Here is a 23,735-nt window from a genome sequence, read left to right on the forward strand (position 1 = left end):
TTTTTATCATCAGTCTCTGGTCTGGCCAGCCTTGTGGTATCAGTGTTTTCTTCAGCCTAATTCTGACCATGAATGAATTCCCTCCCAGCCCATAACTGGAACAAAGCTGCCATGTGAGGCCCATCCCCAGTGGCTCCGTGGCAGGTGTCCCTGTCCCTGCTGCCCACCGGATCCGCTGACCTTGTGGAACACAGGAAAGCCAGGCCCAGGTGCTCTCACGTGGCCACCAGCCCCAGGGAGGGACCTGCAGGGGCTGCCCTGTGTTTGTCACACAGGCCAGCACGTGGGGGACACAGGAACACAGCTGGGACCTTGGAAAAAAGGATGGAGATGAGTTTGTTTGCTTCCAGGCTGGCAAAACAGGACTTCCTGGAGCTGCACTCCTGCCCCAGCTCAGGGCCAGCTGCTGACGTTGTGTCCTGCCCTGGTGAGCTGCCTGTGCCCTGCGGTGACATCTGAGGGGACAAGTCCTGCTGCAAAACCTGCTCAGGTTTGTTTTCCTGCTGACATTGCTGCTTGCAAGGAATTCAGAGGGCAGTTCCCTCGGGATCCCTGCTGAGCAGCAGCTGGGGCTCCATTTGGGATTTGGGCTGTGAGGGGCAGTACTGGAGCCAGGACAGGGAGCAAAGGCACCTCTCAGGGCACTGGCCCTCCTCTGTCAGGATTTTTGGAGTGACTTTGGCCAAACCCTTTTATCCTGCTGGATTCTCCTGAGGCCATTCCTGAGAGCTGGGCAGCTCAGCAGTGCCACAATCACGTGGCTGCTGTAAAACACACGGGCACCACATTCCACCAGACATTCCACCATCCAGCACAGCTCAGCGCTCAACTCCTTCCTTTCCAAACATTTTTGTTGCCTTTGCTACCTGCTCCCTGCAATTGGAAACCCAATTTCCTGCCCTTTCATCCTCTGCTTTTTTGATCTCAGCCTCGCTGGTGGGGGTTTTATCTATTTCTGTTTTCTTGTCTCAGCTTTTGTCCCCACACTTCCACTTCCTGAGCCTGCAGCTGGGGAGCAGTGAGGTCACCTTTGGGTGCACGTTGTTTTTGGGGAGCTGAGGGAAGGATGGAGGCTCCATCCCGGGGGAGGGATGGATTTTCCCAGTCAGGAAGGAAGGATGAAGGTGGAAGCAGAGCCTTGCAGCCAGGTTTGTTGGGACAAAGGAGAGTGGAGGCTGGGCTGGAGGCAGGGTTTGGAGCTCCAGTCCCAGCTGGAGCATGGAAGTTGGCTGTGGCTGGAGTTGTGGCTCTGGATGTCTCAAGTTTTCCGTCAGGTTTCTTTGCTGGAGGTCCTGAGAATGAGTGAAATGACCCCAAAGCTCCCCATCCCTTGAAATCCCAGAATCCCAGGATGGTTTGGGTTGGAAGGGACTTTACACTCGTCTGTTCTCCCCCTGCAATGGACAGGGACACCTTCCACTGTCCCAGGCTGCTCCAGCCCTGTCCAGCCTGGCCTTGGGCACTGCCAGGGCTCCAGGGGCAGCCCCAGCTGCTCTGGGCACCCTGTGCCAGGGCCTGCCCACCCTCACAGGGAGGAATTCCTGCCCAAATCCCATCCAGCCCTGCCCTCTGGCAGTTCAAAGCCCTTGTCCCTTGTCCTGTCAGTGCTGCTGTCTGTAACCTGTCCTGTTCTGCTCCACAGTTCTGTCCTCCTCTTCCCCAGAAGCACCAGATCTTCAGGAGAGCACCCGCTGTGCCCAGCTCGGGATGGAGCAGCAGAGCCCAGAGCTTGGGCACAATGGATCCCTGCCCAGTGCTGCTGTTTGCTGAAGGGGTGAGGGCTGAATCCATGTGGGAATCATGTGGGAATGTGCCCTCCCCATCCCCACACCTTCAGTGTCCCAGCCACCCTCGTTGGCCCAGAGTGTCTGCAGGGCCTGGAGCTGGGCTCACAGCACCACCCTGAGTAACAGCTCGCTGCTGGCTGTGTCCTGGGAGGAAAGGAAAGGCAGGAAGGAAATCAACTGCTCACAATTTCCACTCATGACAAATAAAAAAAAAAGGGAAATAAAAGGAAAGCATGAATCAGAGGAGCTGGTTCATTCAGGAACACAGAATTCTACAGAGCAACAAGGGCCTGACCTCTGTAGCAGGAGTTTTTGTGCTCTTTATTTATTTGTTGTGGGAGAATTTGGCATAAACAGAGGCAGAGTACGTGACAATATTGGTGACCTTCTGTTCAGAGCTGCCTCAGCCTGGCCGAGGGCTGAAACCCAGAGGTGCCACTGAGCACCTTCACCCTGCCGTGTGCCCCTCCGGGGGGGCAGCACCCCTGGGTGGCATCGCCGGGCACCTGTGAGCTCCCTGTCCCCAGGGGGCACAACGAGGGATCCCCGACAGCCCAGGTGAGAGCAGGGAAAGCCAGGGGGGAGGGATGAGGGATGGAGGGGTGGAGGGATGGAATCCATGGGTGGAGGGAGGGATGGATGGGTGATGGAGGGATGGATGGATGGATGGATGGATGGATGGATGGATGATGGATGGAGGGATGGATGGATGGATGGATGGATGATGGATGGATGGATGGACGGATGGATGGATGGATGGATGGATGGAATCCATGGATGGATGGATGGGTGATGGAAGGATGATGGATGGATGGACGGATGGACGGATGGATGGATGGATGATGGATGGATGGATGGATGGATGGATGATGGAATCCATGGATGGGATGGATGGATGGACGGACAGATGGATGGATGATGGAATCCATGAATGGAATCAATGGATGGATGGAGGCATGGAGGGATGGATGGACAGATGGACAGACAGAAGGATGGATGGATGGATGGATGGATGGATGGATGGATGGATGGATGGATGGATGGATGGATGGATGGATGGACGGCAGAGCGGATGGAAGGGCAGCAGGACGGACGGACGGACAGACGGACAGACTGACCGCTCCCGCCCGGCGCGGGCTCAGCCGTACGTGACCACAAGCCCCGCCCCCGCGCCGCCAAAGGGGCGTGGCCTATCGCACCAGGGACGCTCTCCGCGCCGGGGGCGGGGCCAGACGTGACGCCACGCGGGCCGGGCCAATGGGAGCGCGGCGCGGCGGGGCGGGCGCGGCCGCCATTGGCCGGCGGTGATGTCAGGGCGGCGCGGGGCGGGGCCCGGCGGGGCAGAGCGCGGGGCGGCGGGGGAGCCGCGGGTGCGCAGCGGGAGCGGAGCGAGCGGCACCGGGCGGAACCGGCACCGCGGGGACACGGTACCGCACCGCGCGGCAGCGGCTCCGCGGGGACACGGCCGGCGGTACCGTGGGCACCGGCCGGGCGGCAGCCCCGCTCCGCTCCGCTGCGCGCATCCCCGCGGGGATCCGCTCCGGAGCTGGCGGCTCTGCGGCAGCGGGAGGCGGGAGGAGCCCCGGCCGCGGGGATCGCCCTGCGGGTCCCTCCCGGGTGCCCCTTCCCGGGGGCGGCTGTGCCCCTCCAGCCCCCGGCTCAGCCGCTGGCGGTGCGGGAGAGCAGCCGGGGGAGAGGAAACGGACCGAGCCGCTGATGCGGGCTGCCGCGGGACCCCCCGGAATATCGGCTTTCCTCCCGTGTGTTTCAGGTGACGGGCGAGTTCTTGGAAAGCCACGTCGGATGCCAGGCTGTCCAAATGCCAGCCCCCAGCCGGCAGCCTGCCCAGCGCCGTGAGTAACCTTCGGTGCGAGCTGCTGTTACTGCGAGTAAGAACCGCGCTCGCCTCGTGCTGCCGGGGAGAAATTCTGCTGGGGAGGAGGAGGAGGGCGGCAGTGACACTCGAGCCTGCTGGAATCGCTGGCTGTTCTGGCGGAAAGCCCGCAGGAGCCTTCAGCCTGGAGTTCTGCAGAGGGACGGTGCCGCTGGAGGAAGTGGCAAAGCCCTGGCAGCCAGAAGAGCCTGAGTGGGATCATGTCTAAAAGCCAGTGCTCTCCTTCCGTGTTCCTTTAAGCTTCTGCGTCCTTCAGTTCATCTGGTTTTCCCTCACTTCATCTGCTTTTCCCTCTGCCCCATCCCATCTGCTGGAAGAACCCTGGGAGAAGATGCGCTAAGAGCTCTCGGGAGCAGAGCTGGGATCCTGCCGGGGCCGCTGCCGCAGCACCCGGCGCTGGAGAGGAGCAGAGCCACCGGGAATCGCTGCCCTGCCCAGCTCCTGCCGTGCCCCCCGTGCCCCTGTCCCTGTCCCCGGCGCTGCTGGATGGGGATCTCTGCTGCAGGAGCAGGCTCTGCACTCCCGGGCGGGCGAGCAGGGCTGGCACAGCTCACCCCTGGATGCTGGGAAGGCCGTGTGGATAAGCTGCTGGCAGAAGATCCCTCCTGGAGCAGCTGCTGGCTGTAGGCCCACCGAGCCAAGGGTCAGAGGAGCGTGTCCTGCAGCATGACTTCCACGCTGGAGCACAAGGAGAGCCCCCAGGCCAACGGGGCCGTGCTGCCCGTGGTGCCCGGGGACTGCCTGGGCAGCCCGGGCTGTGGGCAGCCCGCGGATTTCCTGCGGCCCGACGGCACCGGGGTGGAAGTGGTGGTGCTGGAGTCCCGTGCCAACGCCAAGGGGGTGAGGGAGGAGGATGCCCTGCTGGAAAACGGCAGCCAGAGCAACGAGAGCGATGACACCAGCACGGACCGGGGGCCCGAGCCCCCCTCGCCCCTCAAGGAGACCTCGTTTTCCATCGGGCTGCAGGTGCTGTTCCCCTTCCTGCTGGCGGGCTTTGGCACGGTCGCTGCTGGCATGGTGCTGGACATCGTGCAGGTAGGGCTGCTGCTCCCCTGGCACGCTCACAGCACGGCTGGCTGCAGCCATGGATGCTTCAGGGGGGGAAAACAGTTTTCACTTGGTGTGCTGGGTGGGGAGGGGGAGATGGGGAGCCCTGCAGCACCTTGTCCCAGCCCTGGCTTTGTAAATTAAGCTCAGTTAATTTAAATTCTGAGCCTAATTTACAAAGCTTACACCTCCTAGAGGTGTCAGAAATGAAGGAAGGAGAGGGCACTGGCTCAGAGGAGAAGGTGCAGCCTGGGGGCTGAGAGCACAGGGGGACAAATCCCATCCCTGCTGCTGCCTGGTGACACCCCAGCCCTGGGGACTGGCTCCTCATGTCTCTTGCCCACCTCAGGTGCTCGCAGTGCTGTCCCAGGCTCCTGCCAGCCAGATTGATGTTTTCTCTCCGTGTGGCTCATTCCAGAGCTTCCTGCACCTCTTCCCTGTGCCCTGGGGGCACCCGGGGATGACAGGAGTGTTCCCCTGGCAGGGCTGTGGAGGAAAGGCCAGCAGGGAGCTGGCAGTTACCCCTGGATGGAAACCAAGGTGTTCCCTGTGGGAATGTGCCAGCCTGGTTGTGTTTCCATGGGGGAACGCCGCCTTTGCAGGCTGGGGCTCCTGTGCTGCTCCCACCGGGCGTGCCTGGCAGCTTCTCCTGCGCCCTGAAGGCCGGGCTGGGCACAGCCTCCCACCCTGAGGCACAAAACTGGCCTCATCCACAGCTTTGGGATGGGGACACAGGGACACGGCCATTTGGGAGCTGTGGGCAACCAAAAAATTCTCGGCTTGGAGCTGCTGGGTGTGCTGGGCTGGGTAAACAAGGCCCGGTGCTGTGGGCAGGGAGCGGCTCCGGTGTCAGCGCTGGCAGCTGGAGCAGCCCGGTGCCAGGAGGGCAGAGGGGCTTTTTTGGGGTTTGCGGGTGGCCAGCAGCCCCTCCTCGTGCTGTCCTGCCCGAGCAGCCGTTCCCCTGCGTGCCTGTGAGCTCTGCCCATCCCTGTGGCCTCTCCTGGTGGGACCTGCCCGGACGGCTGGGAGGTGACTCCAGACAGGAAAGGCTGGACGGGGGAAATTAATCCGGGACAGCTTTACTGGAATAATTTTCTGAAAAATAAGAACGTTTCAAGCATGTTTTCCCCTCACAAGGTCCCTGCCTGGCTCTTGTGGAAGTTCCCCGAATGATTTGAGCCCAAGCTGAAGTTTTTCCTGGAGCGGGCAGAGAGCCCTTGTGGCCAGGCAGGGCTCAGCCCTCATCTCCTGCCCTGATTCCTGTGGCCTTTAGGAAGAAAAACTTTGTAATTCCTGCGTCCCACGGCAGCTCAGGCTGTGCTGCCAGCAGCTGCAGCTCCCTCCAGCCTTGGGATCAAACCAAAAGGGAGGATTCTTCCAGAACCTGCAGCAGGGCCAGGTCCAGCTCAGCCCTCAGCGCTGCGTGGGCTCCTGGCACGTCCTGCTGTGCTGGCCTCCCTAAAACCAGTTTATTTCTGTATTTCTGTGCTTCTCAGAAGGGTTCTTCCAGGGATTGTAACGCCTCCATGGCCTGAACTGAAATTCTTATTTCCTCTTCTTTCCCTCTTTTTCCCCCCCCATCTTTTTTTTTTCCTTTGGCCTTTTTTAGTTTGGCTTTTTTGGGGGGGGTTTGGTTTTTGTTTTTCTTATTTTTTCTCTTTTCTAGGTTTTGGTGGGGGATTTTCTTTGCCTTTTTCAGTTTTGTATTTTTTTTTCCATTTTTTGAGGGATTTTTTGCCTGTTTTAGGGGGTTTTTTTGCCTTTCTTAGAGTTTTTTTTGCCTTTTTAAAGTTTTGGCGGGGTTTTTGTTTTGGCTTTTTTTGGAGCTTTTTTTGCCTTTTTTAGGTTGTTGGTTTTTTTTTTTTTAGTTATTTTTGCCTTTTCTAGTTTTTCTTGGAGGAGGTTTTGGCCTGTTTTAGATTTTGTGGGATTTTTTGGCCTTTTTTTTAGGTTGTTGGAGGGGTGCTTTGGCCTTTTTTAGGGTTTTTTTTTTGGCCTTTTCTAGTTTTTATTTAATTTTTTGGACCATTTTTAGTTTGGTTTTTCTTTTCCCTGCCTTCCCCAGCAGCCTGGCTCTGTCTGTCCCATGGACCCATGCTGTGGTCACTCCTCTCCACAGGAGCTTTGTTCCCTGCAGCCCCACAGGCTCCCAGTGCTTTGTAACATTTCAGTGCAGAAAGCTGCCAGGACCCCACAGGTCCTGCTCCTTGCAGGAAATCTCCTTTTCCTTCCCCAAAGATGCCTTTTCTGCCTTTCTCCAGGAGCAGCCCTCTCCTAGAGCTAATATTATATATATTAGACTATATATATATATATATATATTAGATGTATATTATATTAGACATATATTATATAATATATATTAGCCTGTATATATTCTGTATCTTGGACATTAATTATATAATATATATAATATATATATTATATATTATATATATTATATATATTATATATATAATATTAGACATATAATATATTATATATATTAGACTATATAGCTTATAAATCTTGGGCATATATTAGACATATATAATATATTATGTATATTAGACTATAGATAAAATATATTATACATATATAATATATTATGTATATTAGACTATAGATAGAATATATTATACATATATTATATATTAGATATATATAGTATATTAGACATATGTCATATGATATATATTAGACTGTGTATTATATTAGACATATAATAAATTATATATATTGGACTATATATATTATATATTAGACATATATTACATTAGACATGTAATATAATATATTATATCTATTAGGCTATATATATTATATATATTAGACAATATATATTATATATATACATATATTATACTATATATTATATCTATTAGACTACATCTATTATATATGTTAGACATATATTATATTAGACAATATATATTATATTACACATATATAATATATTATATATATTGGACTAGATATATATATATTTGCACAGGTGACACTTGCAGGCAGGAAGTGCAGAGGGACATCCAGCACATCCCCAGCTGCCATCCCTGTGCTCTGTGTGCTCCGGGCAGGGTGGGGAGCAGGAGAGGTTTTGGCAATAAAGGCAGGGCAGTGAGGTTTGGGTGGCTCCCAGGGGTGTTTGTAAATGTGCCTCTGAGGGGGTTTGGACTGGTTTTTGTGTTTTCACTGCTCCCCTAAAAGGCTGCCTACCCCGAAATTGCTCTTTGGTTTATTTTCTAAATACTGTGGCTGCCTCTGTCCCTCTCCCCGGGGCAGCTGGAGAGGCAGAGGAGTTAGGAAGGAGTTAGGAAATGCCCGAGTTAACAGAGGTAGAAGGGAAAGGTGGCCTCAGTGGGCTGGGGTTTGGATCAAATTACTACTATTATTATTATTATTATTATTATTATTATTATTTATTTATTTATTTATTTTATTATTATTATTTTATTATTATTATTGCTGAGAGCCTTTGCTGTGTCTTGCAATTATATATAATACTATTATACTATATAATATATTATTATAATAATATATAGAATAGATCTAATTCCATAATGTATATAATTCTGTTATATATATACAATTTTATATATACAATTTCTATATCTATATACACACACATAATTTATATATATATACAATTTTATCCATATACAGTTTAAATATATATACACAATTTTTATATATATATATATATATTTGCAAGACACAGCAAAAGCTCTCGGCTGACCAAACTCCAGCACTCAAATCTGCCAAAAACTGCAAGTATTGGGCAAAGCCTCTCCATCTTTCCCTGTTTTGGCCTCTGGGTGTGTAAACATTTTGTCACTGGGGACTCTCTGGGGGATTTCTCACTGAAAGTTGCTGGCTCAGGGCTGTTTTCTCAGCCTGTGGTCACTGCTGCAAATGTCACAAGTGGGAAGATTCCCACTGCGGAATTCCCAGTGTGGCAGCAGGGAGGGCAGTGCCAGGTGCCAGAGGTGACAGTGAGGGGGTGGCACTGGGCCCAGAGCAAAGGCTGGCATCACCCAGCTGAGATGTGCAGGTTTTATTGGATGTGCTTGGTGAGATTTGCTGGTTTTATTATTGAATGTGCTTGGTGAGATTTGCTGGTTTTATTTGGTGTGCTTTGGTGAGATTTGCTGGTTTCATTGGATGTGTTCTGGTGAGATGTGCTGCTTTTATTATTAATTGAGCTCTGGTGAGATGTGCTGGTTTTATTGGATGTGTTTTACTCTTGCAGCACTGGGATGTCTTCAAGCACGTCACCGAGGTGTTCATCTTGGTTCCTGCTCTGCTGGGGCTGAAGGGGAACCTGGAGATGACCCTGGCATCCCGCCTGTCCACAGCTGTGAGTGCCCAGGAGCTGGGGAGGGACAGGGCACCTGCTTTGGGAGGGGCTGTGTGTGTTTAGGGGGGTAAAATTCCCAAATTTCCCCATGGGAGTGACACCAGAGCCTGGGGCTCAGCTGCTGGGCAGGTTTTACACCCTGCTGGCTGATGGGGTTTGAAGGGTTAATGGTCCTGGAGCTTTGGGGCTGGCAGCTGGGTCATCCAGCTGCTCCAGCAGGAACTGGGCACAGGAGTGTCACCAGGGCAGGCTGGCAGGAGGGGGCCTGGGCACAGCTGGGAGCAGAGGGGAGCTGGCAGGGGATGCAGCTCCCAGCTGGGTGCTCGTCCTGCTGGAATTCACTCTGGCCATGGGGCTGAATCCCATGTGGGGCTGAATCAAATACAGGGTTTAATCAAATATAGGGTTTAATCAAATGTGGGCTTGAATCAAATGATCTACTAGCACTTGTTAGTTTTATTTACTTGCTTTTGCCATGCAGATATGCCTGTAGAGCAACCAAAAATGAGTTATTGTTGCTTTAGCCAAGTCAGCAGGCTGCAGCACCATGAGTTTAACCAGCTGTAGCCCAGACAAACCCTTTGTGCCCTGTTTGGTGGGTGTGCCAGTGCCACAAGGAGTGGCCAATACCCAGTTGTACCCAGTTGTGAGGCTGCCAGTGAGACAAATCCCACAGCCAGATTCTGCTGGGCTCATTCCCTTCCTCTGAGCCCTGCCCTTGCTGCAGGAGAAGGCACAGCAGGGCTGCTCAGGGTTCTCTCTGCGTCTCTGGCAGCTCCTGTCCCTCTCCTGTCCCTCTCCTGTCCCTCTCCTGTCCCTCTCCTGTCCCTCTCCTGTCCCTCTCCTCTCCTCCCCGGGCTCTGGGGGGACAGAGCTGCTGGGCCAGCCTGCAGGGACAGAGGCTGGGCTTTGTTCCCCCCTTCTCTCTGGGAAACAATCAAACAAACAAACAATTCCCTTTGTTTGGCTCCCTCCCCATGGTTGGGATCCTTGCATCCTTGCTGTCCTGGCCACGGGGGCCTTGTCCCTCCTGGCCCTGGCTGCTGGGGGGCAGTGCCTGGCACAGGGGCACTGCTGGCACTCGTGTGTCCCTGCTGGGGCTGGCAGGGGCAGCTCTGGCACAGGAGCCAGGCTGTGGCAGGTCAGGAATGCAGAACTGTGCCCCTTCTGCCCTGGTGGCTGCAGGGGGACACCAGCACAGGGTCCTGTCCTGCTGCTGTCCCCAGGCTGACCCCGGAGGCTTTGGCCTCTGCCTCCCCTCCTTCAAATCATGGAACCAGGGGGCAGCGAGGCTGCAGGACCATCCAGGAGCCTCCCCGTGCCTGCTCCTGCTGGCACAGGGGCATCTCTGGTCCCCCGTGTGTGTGGGGACAGCCACACCCCCGTGTGGGGACAGACACACCCCCGTGTGGGGACAGACACACCCCCGTGTGGGTCTCCCCTGGTGGGTCCCAAGTGTTGCATTCGTATTTTCCAAAACATCTCCTTGTTTAAGATTTTTCTTCTAAGAAGCTGAGAAGCTTCAGAGGAAAAGGAGAACAATATTTCATTGCTTTTTCTGTGTTTTACTGCTTTAGGGTGTGTTTGGGGATTGTTTATCCAACAGGTGATGGTTTCATGTGAGTTGTTTTGACTCATTGACTGATTTGGGCCAAGCTGTATCAGACTCTGAAAAGATTCATGAGTTTTTATTAGGATCTTTTTAACCTTCTGTAAATATCTTTTTTGTATTCCTTAATATAGTTCAGTATAGTATTCTTTAATATAATATTAAATATTATTTAATATAATATTAAATATTCTTTAATATAATACTAAATAAAAAATATTACTGTTTCAGTAGTTTCATATGAATTGTTTTGACTCCTTGGCCAGTCAGGGCCAAGCTGTGTCAGACTCTGGAAGGAGTCACGAGTTTTTATTATTATCTTTATTTTTAATCTTCTGTAAATACCTTTTTTGTGTTCTTTAGTATAGATCAGTATAGTATTATTTAATATAATACAGTATATTAATAAATTAGCCTTCTGAAAACAGAGTCAGATTTATCATTCCTTCATGTATTCTTTAGTATAGAATAGTATAGCATTCTTTAATATAATATAGTATAATAAAATAATAAATTAGCCTTCTGAGAGCATGGAGTCAGATTTTTCACTCCTTCCTTCGTCCCACAAATCCAATGCCCCAGCTCTCCCCACAGCCTGGAGCTTTCTCAGGCTTTGGGTTTCTAATTAGTGCTGCCTTAAGGCACCTCAGAAATTCCTTTCACAATTAAGAGGCAAAGCTGCCCCATTAGTTAAAGGATTAAGGGATACAGAGAGGTTATGCTAATCCCAGCCTAATTGCCATGGGGCTGGAATTTTAAGGTCAGGCTTCATATGGAGCTCGAATTCCTGTGCTGGGTGTGCTGCTCCAGTCAACTTTTTGGGATTTTTCCCCCATTCCTTCCTCCTCTGTGCCCAGAATGATTTGCTGCAGAGGTGGGAGCATCTCAGTAAAGCACATCCAGCAAGGAGAGCAGGGGCATTAATTAATCAACGATTTCTGGATTTCTTGTTTTCTTTTCCACCTGAGAGGAGGAAATTGCTGCTGTGCTGTTGTGCACAAGTTTGAAGAAGTTTGGGATGCAGTGCTGTAGGTTTGGGTGTGTAGCATGGTTAGCTAAGAAAGCTCACACTGTAGCATGAGTCCATAAGAGTAAATATTTAAAGATTGGGTCAAAAACATAAATATCCTTGTTGGCAGTGTTTTATTAGTCAATAAATCCTTAAGAGGTCTTGTAAATAAAGGTCTTGAGACCTTCTGAGCCATGCAGTGAAGATGTGAGCTGAACTCACCCTTCCTGTTGGAGTAGAAGATGAGAAAAATAAATCCCATCATCTAAAAAACCCAGAGGTCCCATCTCTAACTCCTTGAAAATTCAAAATGCATTCCTTTAAAATGCACTTCCAACGTGCACTCCCCACTCCAGTGTTTGAGCCTCTCCCTTGTTTCCTGAGTTCATCAGCTGCTAATGATGCAAATTGGGTGCAAACTCACCCATTCTTCCCATAAAGACCCTGGAGGTGGCAGGGACAGCAGAGTGCATGCCCTGCAGCGATTCCTCTGACTTATTTAGGATCCTGCACCAGGAGTTAAAGCAACTTCCACCTCCTGGTCCTGCTTGGTGCCCCCCACAGTGATATTTACTGGGTTATTTTCTATCCTGCTCAGCCTCTCCTGGTGCCAGGTGCCCCCTGTGCCAGGGCTGCCCGCTCCTCCCCGTGTCCCCGGGTGGCTCCAGCCTTGTTTGCTCAGCTTGTCCCAGGAGCAGGAGGCTTTGCTGCCAGCTGTGCTGCTGCTCTGGGGGCTGACCCGGGGCTCTGCAGCCCTGCCTGGGGCAGCCTGACCCAGCTGGGCCCCAGCCAGGATGGACAATGCAGTGTGTGCTGCAGGGGCACGCAGAGATCTCGTTGGTTTTGCAGCATTCCCATCAGATTTTTGGTTGGTGGCACCAGAATTTTTGGATTTTTTGTTGGTGTTGATTCCCCTCCACACTCCCTTTTTTGCTGAGTTATTCTCCTGTAAGAGCTGAGGGTGTGAGGTCCCCCCCTGCTCCTGGCAGGCAGGAATTTGGCTGTTACAGGTGTGAAGGGCTGCCAGGCTGTGATGGTGTCTGATTTCCTCTTACAGGCTAATATTGGCCAAATGGATACACCCAAAGAGCTCTGGAAGATGATTACAGGGAACATGGCTCTGATACAGGTGAGCAGAGGGAAGGGGAATATTGGCAGCTGGGCAAGGCCAGCTCTGGCAAGTGTGGGAGGTTTAAAGTCCTGGGATTTGCTGTTTGCTGCCAGTATTCTGTGTCTGATGGGGAGGAGGTGGTCCTGCAGGTTGGACTGGGTGTTGCCATGCTGGATTCTGATCCCCCTGGGTGGGGTTTCCCTCTTGGAATCTTAGAATAAAGTCATGGAATGGTTTGGGTTGGAGGGGACCTTAAATCTCATCCATTTCTCATGGAAACAGCAACACCTTCCACCATCCCAGGCTGCTCCAAGCTGGCCATGGGCACTTGGAAGAGACCTCCAAGATCATCGAGTCCAGCCCAGCCCCAACACCTCAACTGCACCCTGGCCCCCAGTGCCACATCCAGGCTTTGTTAAACACACCAGGGATGGTGACTGCACCATCTCCCCGGGCAGCCATTCCAGAACTTTATCACCTTTCTGTAAAAAACTTTTCCCTGATATCCAGCCTGAATTTCCCTTGGTGCAGCTGCAGGCTGTGTGCTCTGGCTGTGTCAGTGCCTGCAGACAGAGCCCAGCCCCAGCTGAGCACAGGCACCTTGCAGGAGCTGTGCAGTGATAAGTTCACCCCTGAGTCTCCTTTTCTCCAGGCTGAGCCCCCCCAGCTCCCTCAGGGGTTCCTCAGAAGGTTTTTGTGTTCCCAGCCCCTCTCCAGCCTCACTGCCCCCTCTGGATGTGCTCCAGCTCTCCCTGGGACTGTCCTGGTGCCTTGGTGACCCTGTGCTTTCCATTTCCAGGTCCAGGCCACCGTGGTTGGCTTCCTGGCCTCGATTGCAGCCGTGGTGTTTGGGTGGATCCCAGACGGGCACTTCAGCATAGACCACGCTGTGCTGCTGTGTGCCAGCAGCGTGGCCACTGCCTTCATTGCCTCCCTGGTCCTGGGTGAGAGCCCCCCCTCTGCTGTGCACCTCCTCCTGAAATATTAACCTCCCCTTGCCTTAATCCTGGTTTTTTTGGCCTCTTTCTGTTTGCAGGCATGATTATGATTGGGGTGATCATTGGCTCCAGGAAGATGGGGATCAATCCTGACAACGTGGCCACGCCGATCGCTGCCAGCCTGGGGGACCTCATCACCCTGGCCCTGCTCTCAGGGATCAGCTGGGGCTTGTACAAGGAGCTGGGTGAGGAGCAGCCAAAGGCTCAGTCTCTGCCTGGGCCTTGCTGTGGCTCCCTCTCATTTCACCCTCTTCCTCTGGAATCGCCTTCCTTGGGCTCTGTGGGGTTCCTGCTCTGGAGCTCCCTCAGTTGGGCTTAGTTCAGGTTAGGGGAGGGGATGGAGGCTCTCTCTGCCTTGTCCTCCTCCTCTCCACTGAGGTGCTCAGGGAGAGGCTGGCCCCTTCCAGGGGCTTGGCTGGGGCTGCAGCAGTGCCAGAAGGCAGATTTGGATTCCATCTGCTGAGCTCTCAGCTCCAGCTGGGGATCCTCAGGGCAGGGCTGCAGCTGCAGGCTCCCAGTTTCCTCCTCCTTCCTCCTCCTCCCTCCTCCTCCTCCTCCTCCTCCTCCTCCTCCTTCCTTCCCGGGGACACGGGGCTGGGACTGAGCCAGGTTCATCCAGGGGTGAAGGAAGCAGCACTGGGAGATCCTGCCCAGGAGTGGGCAGGGGGGATGAGAGCTGGAATTGCAGAGATCTCCCTGAGACCTGCTGGTAAACACATCCCAGTGTTTTACAGGCTGCAGCTGTGACAGAGAACCACCACATCTGCACTTTCCCTGCTCCTCCTGGAGCTCCTGAGGGACGTGGCCTTGATTTTTCTGCCTCTTTTTCTCCTTGTCCCCCCTGCCCAGAGAGCAAAGCCTACGTGAACCCCTTGGTGTGCGCCTTCTTCCTGTCGCTGCTGCCCATCTGGATCATCATTGCCAGGAGGAATTCTGCCACCAGGGAGGTGCTCTACTCGGGCTGGGAGCCTGTCATCATCGCCATGGCCATCAGCAGGTGGGCCTGGCCCTGGCCCTGTCCCCAGAGCCCCCAGGGTTGTCCCAGCACTGACCTCCCCTCTCCCCCTGCAGCGTCGGGGGGCTCATTTTGGACAGGACGGTGTCGGACCCCAACTTTGCTGGGATGGCAGTGTTCACCCCAGTCATCAACGGTGAGTCCTGCCCTGCCCTGGGCTGCAGCTCGTGGCACACTGGGGTTGTCTGGGACTTCAGGACACTCGTTCTCCTCTGGGGTACACCCTGTGCCACCCTGTCACCCTTTGCTCTTGGCAAACTGGGATTGTCTGGGATTTTAGGGCAGTAATTCTCTTTTGGGGAACCATAGGCACACAGGTCTGGCTGCTCCCGTGCCACCCTTTGCCCCACCCAAGAGACCCACTCCTTGCTCTTGACAAACTGGGATTGTCTGGGATTTCAGGACAGTCATTCTCCTCTGGGACATGCAGGTCTGGCTGCCACTGTGCCACCATGTCACCCTTTGCTCTTGGCAAACTGGGATTGTCTGGGATTTCAGGACACTCATTCTGTTTTGGGGCTCACAGGTTTGGCTCCCCTGTGCCACCCTGTCACTCTTAGCTCATGGCAAACTGGGATTGTCTGGGATTTCAGGGCAGTAATTCTCTTTTGGGGCACACAGATATGCCACTTTTTCAGGTGACAGGCCTGGGAGGATATTCCCTAAAAATCCACATTTCCGTGGACTTCTTCATTTCCTCATTCCTCCTGTCTGGTGGAACACCCCCATCTTCTAAAACATTTGTCTTGTGGCACCTGGCAGCACAAAGATTTGTATTTGTGCCTTGGAGTCAGGAAATCTGACTGGTTCTGGTGTAAAGTTTTCACTTCCTTTTTGCCTGAAGAACCAGGAAAGATCATTTTAATTTTTTTTTTTTTGCAGTAGGTGGAGTTAATTCTCAGCCAGTGCATCCTGTGCTGGTGGCTTTCACAGTTTCATGTGAAAAATAATAGTTTTGAACTTCCTGTGTGTGCTTTGGTGCCTGACTCATCATTTTTCTTCCACCCCAAGCTGCAGTAACAGAACTGCTTCAGTTTTACTCAGGGGCCTGAAGGGAAAAGCCACAGCTTTGTCCCAGCTCCTCACATCCTGCCAAAGTAGAATTGGGGTCAGAACCAGGCTGTCCTACAGAACTCCAGCACCTGGCACTTGCAGACCTGCTGGGAGCAGCTCCTGGAGGTGTCTGGGCCATCCCCTGGTGCTGTTTGTGCCCTGCAGCTGCGTGTTGGACTTGACACGGTCACAATAGAAAGCAGCACTCCATTCTCAGAAGGCTTCAAACCCAGATCTATTCTAGCATGCATGCTTTTTATACATTCTTACAAAACTCCTAAATTTACACTTTACTCACTGGTCAGGAAGGATAAATAAAGTGCTCATTGGAATAGGCAGTTGCAGGTTTCTTTCTCCCCCCTCTTTCTTCTTTCCCCCCCCCTTTCTTCTTTTTCCCCCCATCTTTCTTCTTTTTCCCCCCCTTTCTTCTTTTCCCCCCCCCTCTTTCTTCCTTTTCCCCCCTCTTTCTTCTTTCCCCCCCTCTTTCTTCCTTTTCCCCCCTCTTTCTTCTTTTCCCCCCCTCTTTCTTCTTTTCCCCCCCTCTTTCTTCTTTTCCCCCCCTCTTTCTTCTTTCCCCCCCCCTCTTTCTTCTTTCCCCCCCTTTCTTCTTTTCCCCCCTTCTTCTTTCCCCCCCCTCCTTCTTTTCTCTTATTCTTTTTCCTCTCCCTTCTTTTTCCTTCCCCTTCTTTTTCCTCCCCCTTCTTTCCCCCCTTCTTTTCTCTTATTCTTTTTCTCCCCTCCTTCTTTTCCCCCCCTTCTTCTTTTCTCTTATTCTTTTTCCTCCCCCTTCTTCTTTCCCCTTCTTTTCCCTTATTCTTTCTTTCTTGATTTCTATGCCAACAACCTTGGTGGGAAACTCTCCCAGACCCTCTTCTCAAACTTGTCTGGCTCACAGCAGCTGCTGCAAATCCTCTTCCACAGGTGTGGGTGGCAACCTGGTGGCCGTGCAGGCCAGCCGCATCTCCACCTACCTGCACATGAGCGGGGAGCCAGGAGACAGCCCTGGGACAGCCCCTCGCAAGTGCCCCAGCCCCTGCAGCACCTTCTTCAGCTCAGGTACAGCCCTCGGGGCAGGGCTTGCTGCCAGCTGGGCTCCCTGGGCCGGGGGCTGCAGCCGTGGCACGGCAAAGGGGGCCCAGCCCTGCTCGGGGTCAGGCTGGGGCGGCCCTGCCCCACCCAGGGCTCTGCTGGGGGTGTGGGGTGTCCTGAGCTGGAAGGGGCTTTGTGGATGGCTGGGTTGGAACAGACAGGTTGTGCTAAGGGAGGCAGGAGACCCTCCTGAAATGGGAAATGTAAACCCCCTCCCTCTGAATTGTTATAAATTTGAAATTAAGGGGCTCTCAGGCAAAGGTATGGGAGTAGGCATAACAGTTCTTTAGTGGGAAAATTAAAATACAAATGCAGTAGTGCAAAAAAAGAAAACAAAACCCTGCCAGAGTCAGAAGAGGAGCAGCCCAAAATCCAGAAGGTGAGCCTGGGGTGCCTTGCTTTGCACAGCCAGGTTCTGCTAAGGGAGGCAGGAGCCTCCCCTGAAATGGGAAATGCAAACCCCCTCTCTCCAAATTATTATAAATTTGAAATTAAGGGGCTTTCAGGTAAAGATATGGGAGCAGGAATAACAGTTATTAGGAAAACTAAAAAAAATACAAATGTAATAGTACAAACATCAACAAAAAGCCACAGCCAGAGTCAGTTTAGGAGCTGCCCCTGTGGGTCAGGGGGTGGCACAGCCCCATCCCGGGGTGGCTCAGCCCTCCTGCAGTGCCAGCTGTGCTTCTGCTGCAGCAGGGATCCTGCACAAGGGGGGAGTTTTCCTCTGGAGCTCCAGCGCTGCTGGGATGGGCCTGGTGTCCTCTGGGAATGCAGGGCAGGAGAAAGCTGCTCCTGTGGGAATGCAGGGCAGGAGAAAGCTGCTCCTGTGGGAATGCGGGGCAGAAGAAAGCTGCTCCTCAGGGAATGCAGGGCAGGAGAAAGCTGCTCCTCTGGGAATGCAGGGCAGCAGAAAGCTGCTCCTCTGGGAATGCAGGGCAGGAGAAAGCTGCTCCTGTGGGAATGCGGGGCAGGAGAAAGCTGCTCCTGTGGGAATGCGGGGCAGGAGAAAGCTGCTCCTCAGGGAATGCAGGGCAGCAGAAAGCTGCTCCTCAGGGAATGCAGGGCAGGAGAAAGCTGCTCCTGTGGGAATTGTAGGGCAGGAGAAAGCTGCTCCTCTGGGAATGCGGGGCAGGAGAAAGCTGCTCCTCTGGGAATGCAGGGCAGCAGAAAGCTGCTCCTCTGGGAATGCGGGGCAGGAGAAAGCTGCTCCTGTGGGAATGCGGGGCAGGAGAAAGCTGCTCCTCTGGGAATGCGGGGCAGGAGAAAGCTGCTCCTGTGGGAATGCGGGGCAGGAGAAAGCTGCTCCTGTGGGAATGCGGGGCAGGAGAAAGCTGCTCCTCTGGGAATGCGGGGCAGGAGAAAGCTGCTCCTCTGGGAATGCGGGGCAGGAGAAAGCTGCTCCTCTGGGAATGCGGGGCAGGAGAAAGCTGCTCCTGTGGGAATGCGGGGCAGCAGAAAGCTGCTCCCGTGGGAATGCGGGGCGGCAGAAAGCTGCTCCCGTGGGAATGCGGGGCAGGAGAAAGCTGCTCCTGTGGGAATGCGGGGCAGGAGAAAGCTGCTCCTGTGGGAATGCGGGGCAGGAGAAAGCTGCTCCTGTGGGAATGCGGGGCAGGAGAAAGCTGCTCCTGTGGGAATGCGGGGCAGCAGAAAGCTGCTCCTCTGGGAATGCGGGGCAGGAGAAAGCTGCTCCCGTGGGAATGCGGGGCGGGAGAAAGCTGCTCCTCTGGGAATGCGGGGTGGGAGAAAGCTGCTCCCGTGGGAATGCAGGGCAGGAGAAAGCTGCTCCTCTGGGAATGCGGGGCGGGAGAAAGCTGCTCCTCTGGGAATGCGGGGCGGGAGAAAGCTGCTCCTCTGGGAATGCGGGGGGCAGAGGCTGTGCTGGTGTCCCAAACCTCAGATTATATCCAGGTAGGAATGCTTGGCTCCTCCCCTGGGCGGAGCAGCTCCCCATGGGATGCTGGAATTGGATCAGCCATGCAGGGACACTCAGTGGCCATGGACAGAAGATAATTAATAATTAACAACCCATTAACAGCAGAGATCTCCTGGAGGGAGGATATAAAGCAAATTGCCCAATGAACAGAAGATAAGTGCCCACCTCTGACAGATGGGGATGGAACACACACATTGCTTTGCAATCTAGGACAATGGGAAAAAAACCTCCACAACTTGTAAAAGTTGTAAAGTTGGTGTGATTTATTTCAATGCTGGACACGTGCTCCTTAAGAACATGTGCTCTTCTGAAAATTCTTGAGTGTACTTTATCTTCTAACCTGTTGCATATGCATAAAAGACATATGCATGTGCATTAAACTGGTTATTAATTTCATGGGCCTGTGCAGTTTTTTAGTCACGTAGTTGTAATGTGGTGTTTATAGTTCAGATTTAGTTTTTGTTTGTTTTAGTTTCAAGGTTAGTGGGGGCCTCTTTTTATCTCTCTTTAGTATTGTTTTCTGAGTAGTTTTGAGTCTTCTTTGTTCTCCCTCTGTAGGTGAGTACACAAGTTAAAAGACTAAACAAAAAATCCAAAATTGGAGTTAAATTTCTAACCCCCCATTTCAGAAGGGACCCACAGGATCATCCAGTGCAGCTCCTGGCCCTGCACAGACCCCCCAAAACCCCTGCCAGCCTTGGGTCATGGAGTCACAGAGAGGTTTGGGTGGGAGGGGACCTTCAGTCTCACCCAGTGCCCCCCTGCCATGGGCAGGGCACCTTCCCCTAGCCCAGCTTGCTCCCAAGCCCTGCCCAACTGGTTCTGGGCACTGCAGGGTGTGAGCCAGGCCTGCTGTCCCCTTTGCAGACGTGAACTCGCGCTCTGCCCGCGTGCTCTTCCTGCTGGTGGTGCCCGGGCACCTGGTGTTCCTCTACACCATCCACTCCATGCAGGGGGGACACACCACGCTCACCCTCATCTTCATCGTGTTCTACATGACTGCAGCGCTGCTCCAGGTGAGCTGGGACCCCGGGGGGCTGGCTGGCTCAGGGGACACGGGTGGCACCTGCACTGGGGAGAGGCAGAGACCCTGTCCCTGCCCAGAGACCCTGTCCCTTCCCAGAGATGGGCACAGGCATCCCTCAGCATCTCCTTGTGGACACCTGTGCTCACAATTCTTCCATCCTGCCATTCTTGGGGAGCTTACAGTCTGCCTTCTGAGTCCTTTTGATAGCCAAAGTGTTTTTGTCCTGGGTGTGATCTGGCAATTTGAAAAGGCCTGGTGATGGAAGGAGGATGTGGAATTCTGCAGGGAATGTGTGCCCTGTGCTGCCCTTTGCCCTGGCACAGCCTGGAGCTGGGGGGGCCCACAGGGCACTGAGGGACACCCAAAACCAAAGGCTGGAGAGCATCCACTGCAGATTCTGTTGTGCCCACGGGGTTTTTCTGTCCCGTGGGGTGGTTGTGTCCACGGGGTTGTTTGGCCCATGGAGTTATCGTGGCTGTGGGGTTGTTCTGTTTGTGGGGCTGTTGTTGCCAGGGGATGGTTGTGCCTGTAGGGTTGTTGTGGCCATGAGGTTGTTGTGGCCATGAGGTGGTTGTTCCCATGGTGTTGTTGTTCCCAGGGGGCTGTTGTGTCTGTGGGGTTGTTCCCATGGGGTTGTTGTTCCCGTGGGATGTTTGTGCCCATGGGATGGTTGTGCTCGTGGGGTGGTTGTTCCCCCAGAGTTATTGTGCCTGTGGGGTTGTTGTGCCTGTGGGGCTGTTGTTCCCATGGAGTTGTTGTTCCCCTGGAGTTATTGTTCCCATGGGACTGTTGTTCCTGTAGAGTTGTTTTTCCCCTGGGGTTGTTGTGCCCATGGGGCTGTGCCCTTGGGGTTGTTGTTCCCAGGGGGTTGTTGTGCCTGTGAGGTTATTGTGGCTGTGGGGTTGTTGTGCTCCTGGGGCTGTGCTCCCTGGGCCAGGCAGAGCTGCTGTGGGGTGGTTGTTCCCCTGGGGCTGTTGTTCCCATGGGGTTGTTGTGTCCCTGGGGTGGTTGTGCTCCCTGGGGCTGGCAGAGTGCTGTGGGGCTGTTGTGCCCATGGGGTTGTTGTTCCCCAGGGGTGCCTGTGCTGCTGTGGGGCTGTTGTGCCCATGGGGTTGTTCCCCAGGGGTGCCTGTGCTGCTGTGGGGCTGTTGTGCCCATGGGGTTGTTGTTCCCCAGGGGTGCCTGTGCTGCTGTGGGGCTGCAGGGCTCAGGCTGTGCTGCCGTGGCTCTTGCAGGTGCTGATCCTGCTCTACATTGCTGACTGGATGGTGCACTGGATGTGGGGCAGGCACCTGGACCCCGACAACTTCTCCATCCCCTACCTGACAGCCCTGGGGGACTTGATTGGGACAGGGCTGCTGGCCCTCAGCTTCCACGTGCTCTGGCTCATCGGTGACCGGGACTCCGACGTTGGGGATTAAATCTCCCTGCTCCTCCCTTCCCACAGCTCTCCTCCTTCCATTTGTTGTTTCTTTGCTTCCCCCTCCTGCCGCCCCCCTGGAAGATTTCACCTTTGATACTGGATTCTCATTATTTTCAATGGGAATTTTACCTGGTTTATATTTCAAGCCGAGTTTGTACAGAAGAATCTACCTAGTTTTGGGAAGGACAAACAAACCAAGAAAAAGTGTAACGAGACAATCACTAAGTGCAATTTTCGTAGCAGTTATGTGTGAACCAAGGTTCCAGAGAAGTTCCTGCTCAGTCAGATCCTGCAGGGAGCCCCCCCTGCCCCTCCCTCCAGGTTGAAGTGCTGCTTTTTTCGCTTCATAAGCGTTTTAAACCCTGCAGGAGGAGCTCAGGCTTGTCCAGCTGAGCTGGCCCCTTCCAGCCCAGCTCAGGGCACAGCGTGCCCCTGCCTTGGCTCTCTGAAGCTCCAGCCTGGGCCCTCACCCAAAAATGGGGTGTGTCTGTGAGGGGGGTGAGGAGGATGGTGAGGAAGGCTCCCGTGTTCACCCCAGGAACGCAGGTGAGCTCATTTGGGACCCCAATTCCATTCTGGGCTCTGCTGCCACCTCGGCTCCCTTTTGCCACCCACCCCAGGCTGCAAGGCTCTGCCTTAGTGAGCTGAGCTCAGCTGCTCTGAGCCTCGCCCAGAGGGGCTGGGAGCTCTCCCCACCCATCACCATCATCACCATCATCACCATCACCATCCCAGGGATGTCTGCAGGCCCTGCTGGAGCCCTCCTGGTGCTGCTCCATTTCCCTGGCTCTGCTCGGTGCAGCTGGCGTTCCAGAGGGCTGGATGGACAAACAGCCCCCGGGTTTTGTGCCCAGCTTTCCTTCTGGCTGCTGAGGGGCCCCTTGCAGGCAGGAAAAGCCACCCAGCCAAGCCTGGGGTGCTCCCAGCGGGGCAGGAGCATTTTGCTCCTGGTGTCTGTTAGAGAAGGACGTCCTTGGGATTTCTCTGCTGGCTGGAAAGCAGAAATGCAGGATCACAGGAGGCCTGGCTCTGGAGCAGGAACAGGAACCTCCTGGCCTTGTGTAAAATCTGGGGCTGGGGCTCAGCCCAGCTGGGAGGCCCTGGGAGTGCAGGATTCCCTGCTCTGCTGCTTCCCCTCCTGCTTTTTGTGCTGCTCCCCTCAGGGAATTCCTGCTCTTCCCCTTAGGCCGTGCTGGGGGGCAGAACACCCACGGCTGGTGCACCCAGAGGGGCAAACCGAGACCAAAGTTAGTCCAGGCTCGCTGTGCCAGGCCGGGAGCTGGGAGCAGAGCTGGGCCTGGCTGCACATGATGCTGTTGGGAAGGAGGGTCAGGATGGAATTCTGCAAATCCAGGGCTGCTCCTGCCCTCTCTGCAGCTCTGCAAACCCTTCCCTGCTGCTGGAGGTGAGCAGGAGGCAGGGCTGGCTGCTCCTCAGAAGAGCAGGTGGTGTGTTTTTGAGGTGATTTCCCCCTTTTTCCCCTCGCTAATCCAGCATCAGGCTGAGTCCCCCTCCTCCTGTGCTCCGTGTCCCGTGTGGGAGCAGCTCTGATCCTCCTCTGTCCCCTCTGGTGACATTTCTCAGCTCTCCTTTGGCCAAAGCTGCGCTCAAAGGGAAAAACCCAACCACAAAACCCAGCCTGTCCCTGCTGTGCTGAGCTCTCAGCCCAGGGAGTCCTGGATGTTTTCTGGAATATTTTCTGGAATATTCTCAGCTGCTCACCTGATTTCTCTGCCTGATGCTGAGGATGAAATGCAAGATTTCCTTCCATTAACACTACAGCTTTTGTGGATATAAAGAAAAGCTCTGCTGGCCTTTCTGCTGTCACATCACCAGTTATCCCCCAGGAAAAGATTCCCTGGGGGAGGAATGTGCCCCTCATGGTTGGGGGTGGTGGGGCTGGGGGGGTCTGTACATTAAATATGGTCGGAGGTGTGCTTGGGGAATGGTCAGGGAAGAATTTAATTTAAAACTGAGGAATATTGGTGGAAAAAACCCAGAAACAAGCCTCTTCCCACTGGTTGCACTCCAATGCATGCCTGCTCTACAGCTGCCTGCAGATGAAAATCCTGGTTTACTCTTTTATCAAAGGAAAAAGACTGTCTTAATTATTTATAGTTCCTATAACTGACAGATGTCGACCTAATGGATAAATTATATTTGGTTAAATAAAGATGACATTTATTTATGTGGACTCTGGTGGGGTTTTTTCCATCAGGTTGAAGGCCCCTTTCAAGTTTTGAGGCTTATTTGAGCTCCCTTTTGATAGGAGAGTTACGAAAATCAAATAAACTGCTGGGCATGAAGCAAGCTGGGATTAGTGTGAGTGCCAGGTGCCCTTGGCCAGGTCCTGGCAGCTCCTGGGGGCTCCCAGCAGGAATCCAGGTGCTGGTTCAGGATC

The 23,735-nt window shown here is 53.6% G+C and overlaps 1 protein-coding gene across 3 annotated transcripts; it reads left to right on the forward strand.

The window, feature by feature from the left end:
* The first annotated feature begins 3,114 nt into the window (after positions 1-3,114).
* On the forward strand, positions 3,115-23,522 carry SLC41A1 (solute carrier family 41 member 1). 3 transcript variants are annotated; one of them, XM_064398844.1, is made up of 11 exons: positions 3,115-3,214; positions 3,559-4,716; positions 8,957-9,064; positions 12,740-12,811; positions 13,593-13,737; positions 13,830-13,976; positions 14,641-14,788; positions 14,863-14,942; positions 16,781-16,915; positions 19,752-19,900; positions 21,147-23,522. In XM_064398844.1, exons 2-11 carry the CDS (start codon positions 4,348-4,350, stop codon positions 21,330-21,332), a joined length of 1,539 nt encoding a protein of 512 aa, XP_064254914.1. In that variant the 5' UTR covers positions 3,115-3,214; positions 3,559-4,347; the 3' UTR covers positions 21,333-23,522. The 3 variants fall into 3 exon arrangements, with proteins under 3 accessions (XP_064254914.1, XP_064254913.1, XP_064254915.1); XM_064398843.1 differs by having other exon boundaries at positions 3,130-4,716; XM_064398845.1 differs by lacking the exons at positions 3,115-3,214; positions 3,559-4,716 and adding an exon at positions 6,158-6,925.
* Positions 23,523-23,735: the final 213 nt, after the last annotated feature.

This window comes from Passer domesticus, chromosome 25 (genome assembly GCF_036417665.1).
Source record: "Passer domesticus isolate bPasDom1 chromosome 25, bPasDom1.hap1, whole genome shotgun sequence".
Classification (NCBI taxonomy): Eukaryota; Metazoa; Chordata; class Aves; order Passeriformes; family Passeridae; genus Passer; species Passer domesticus.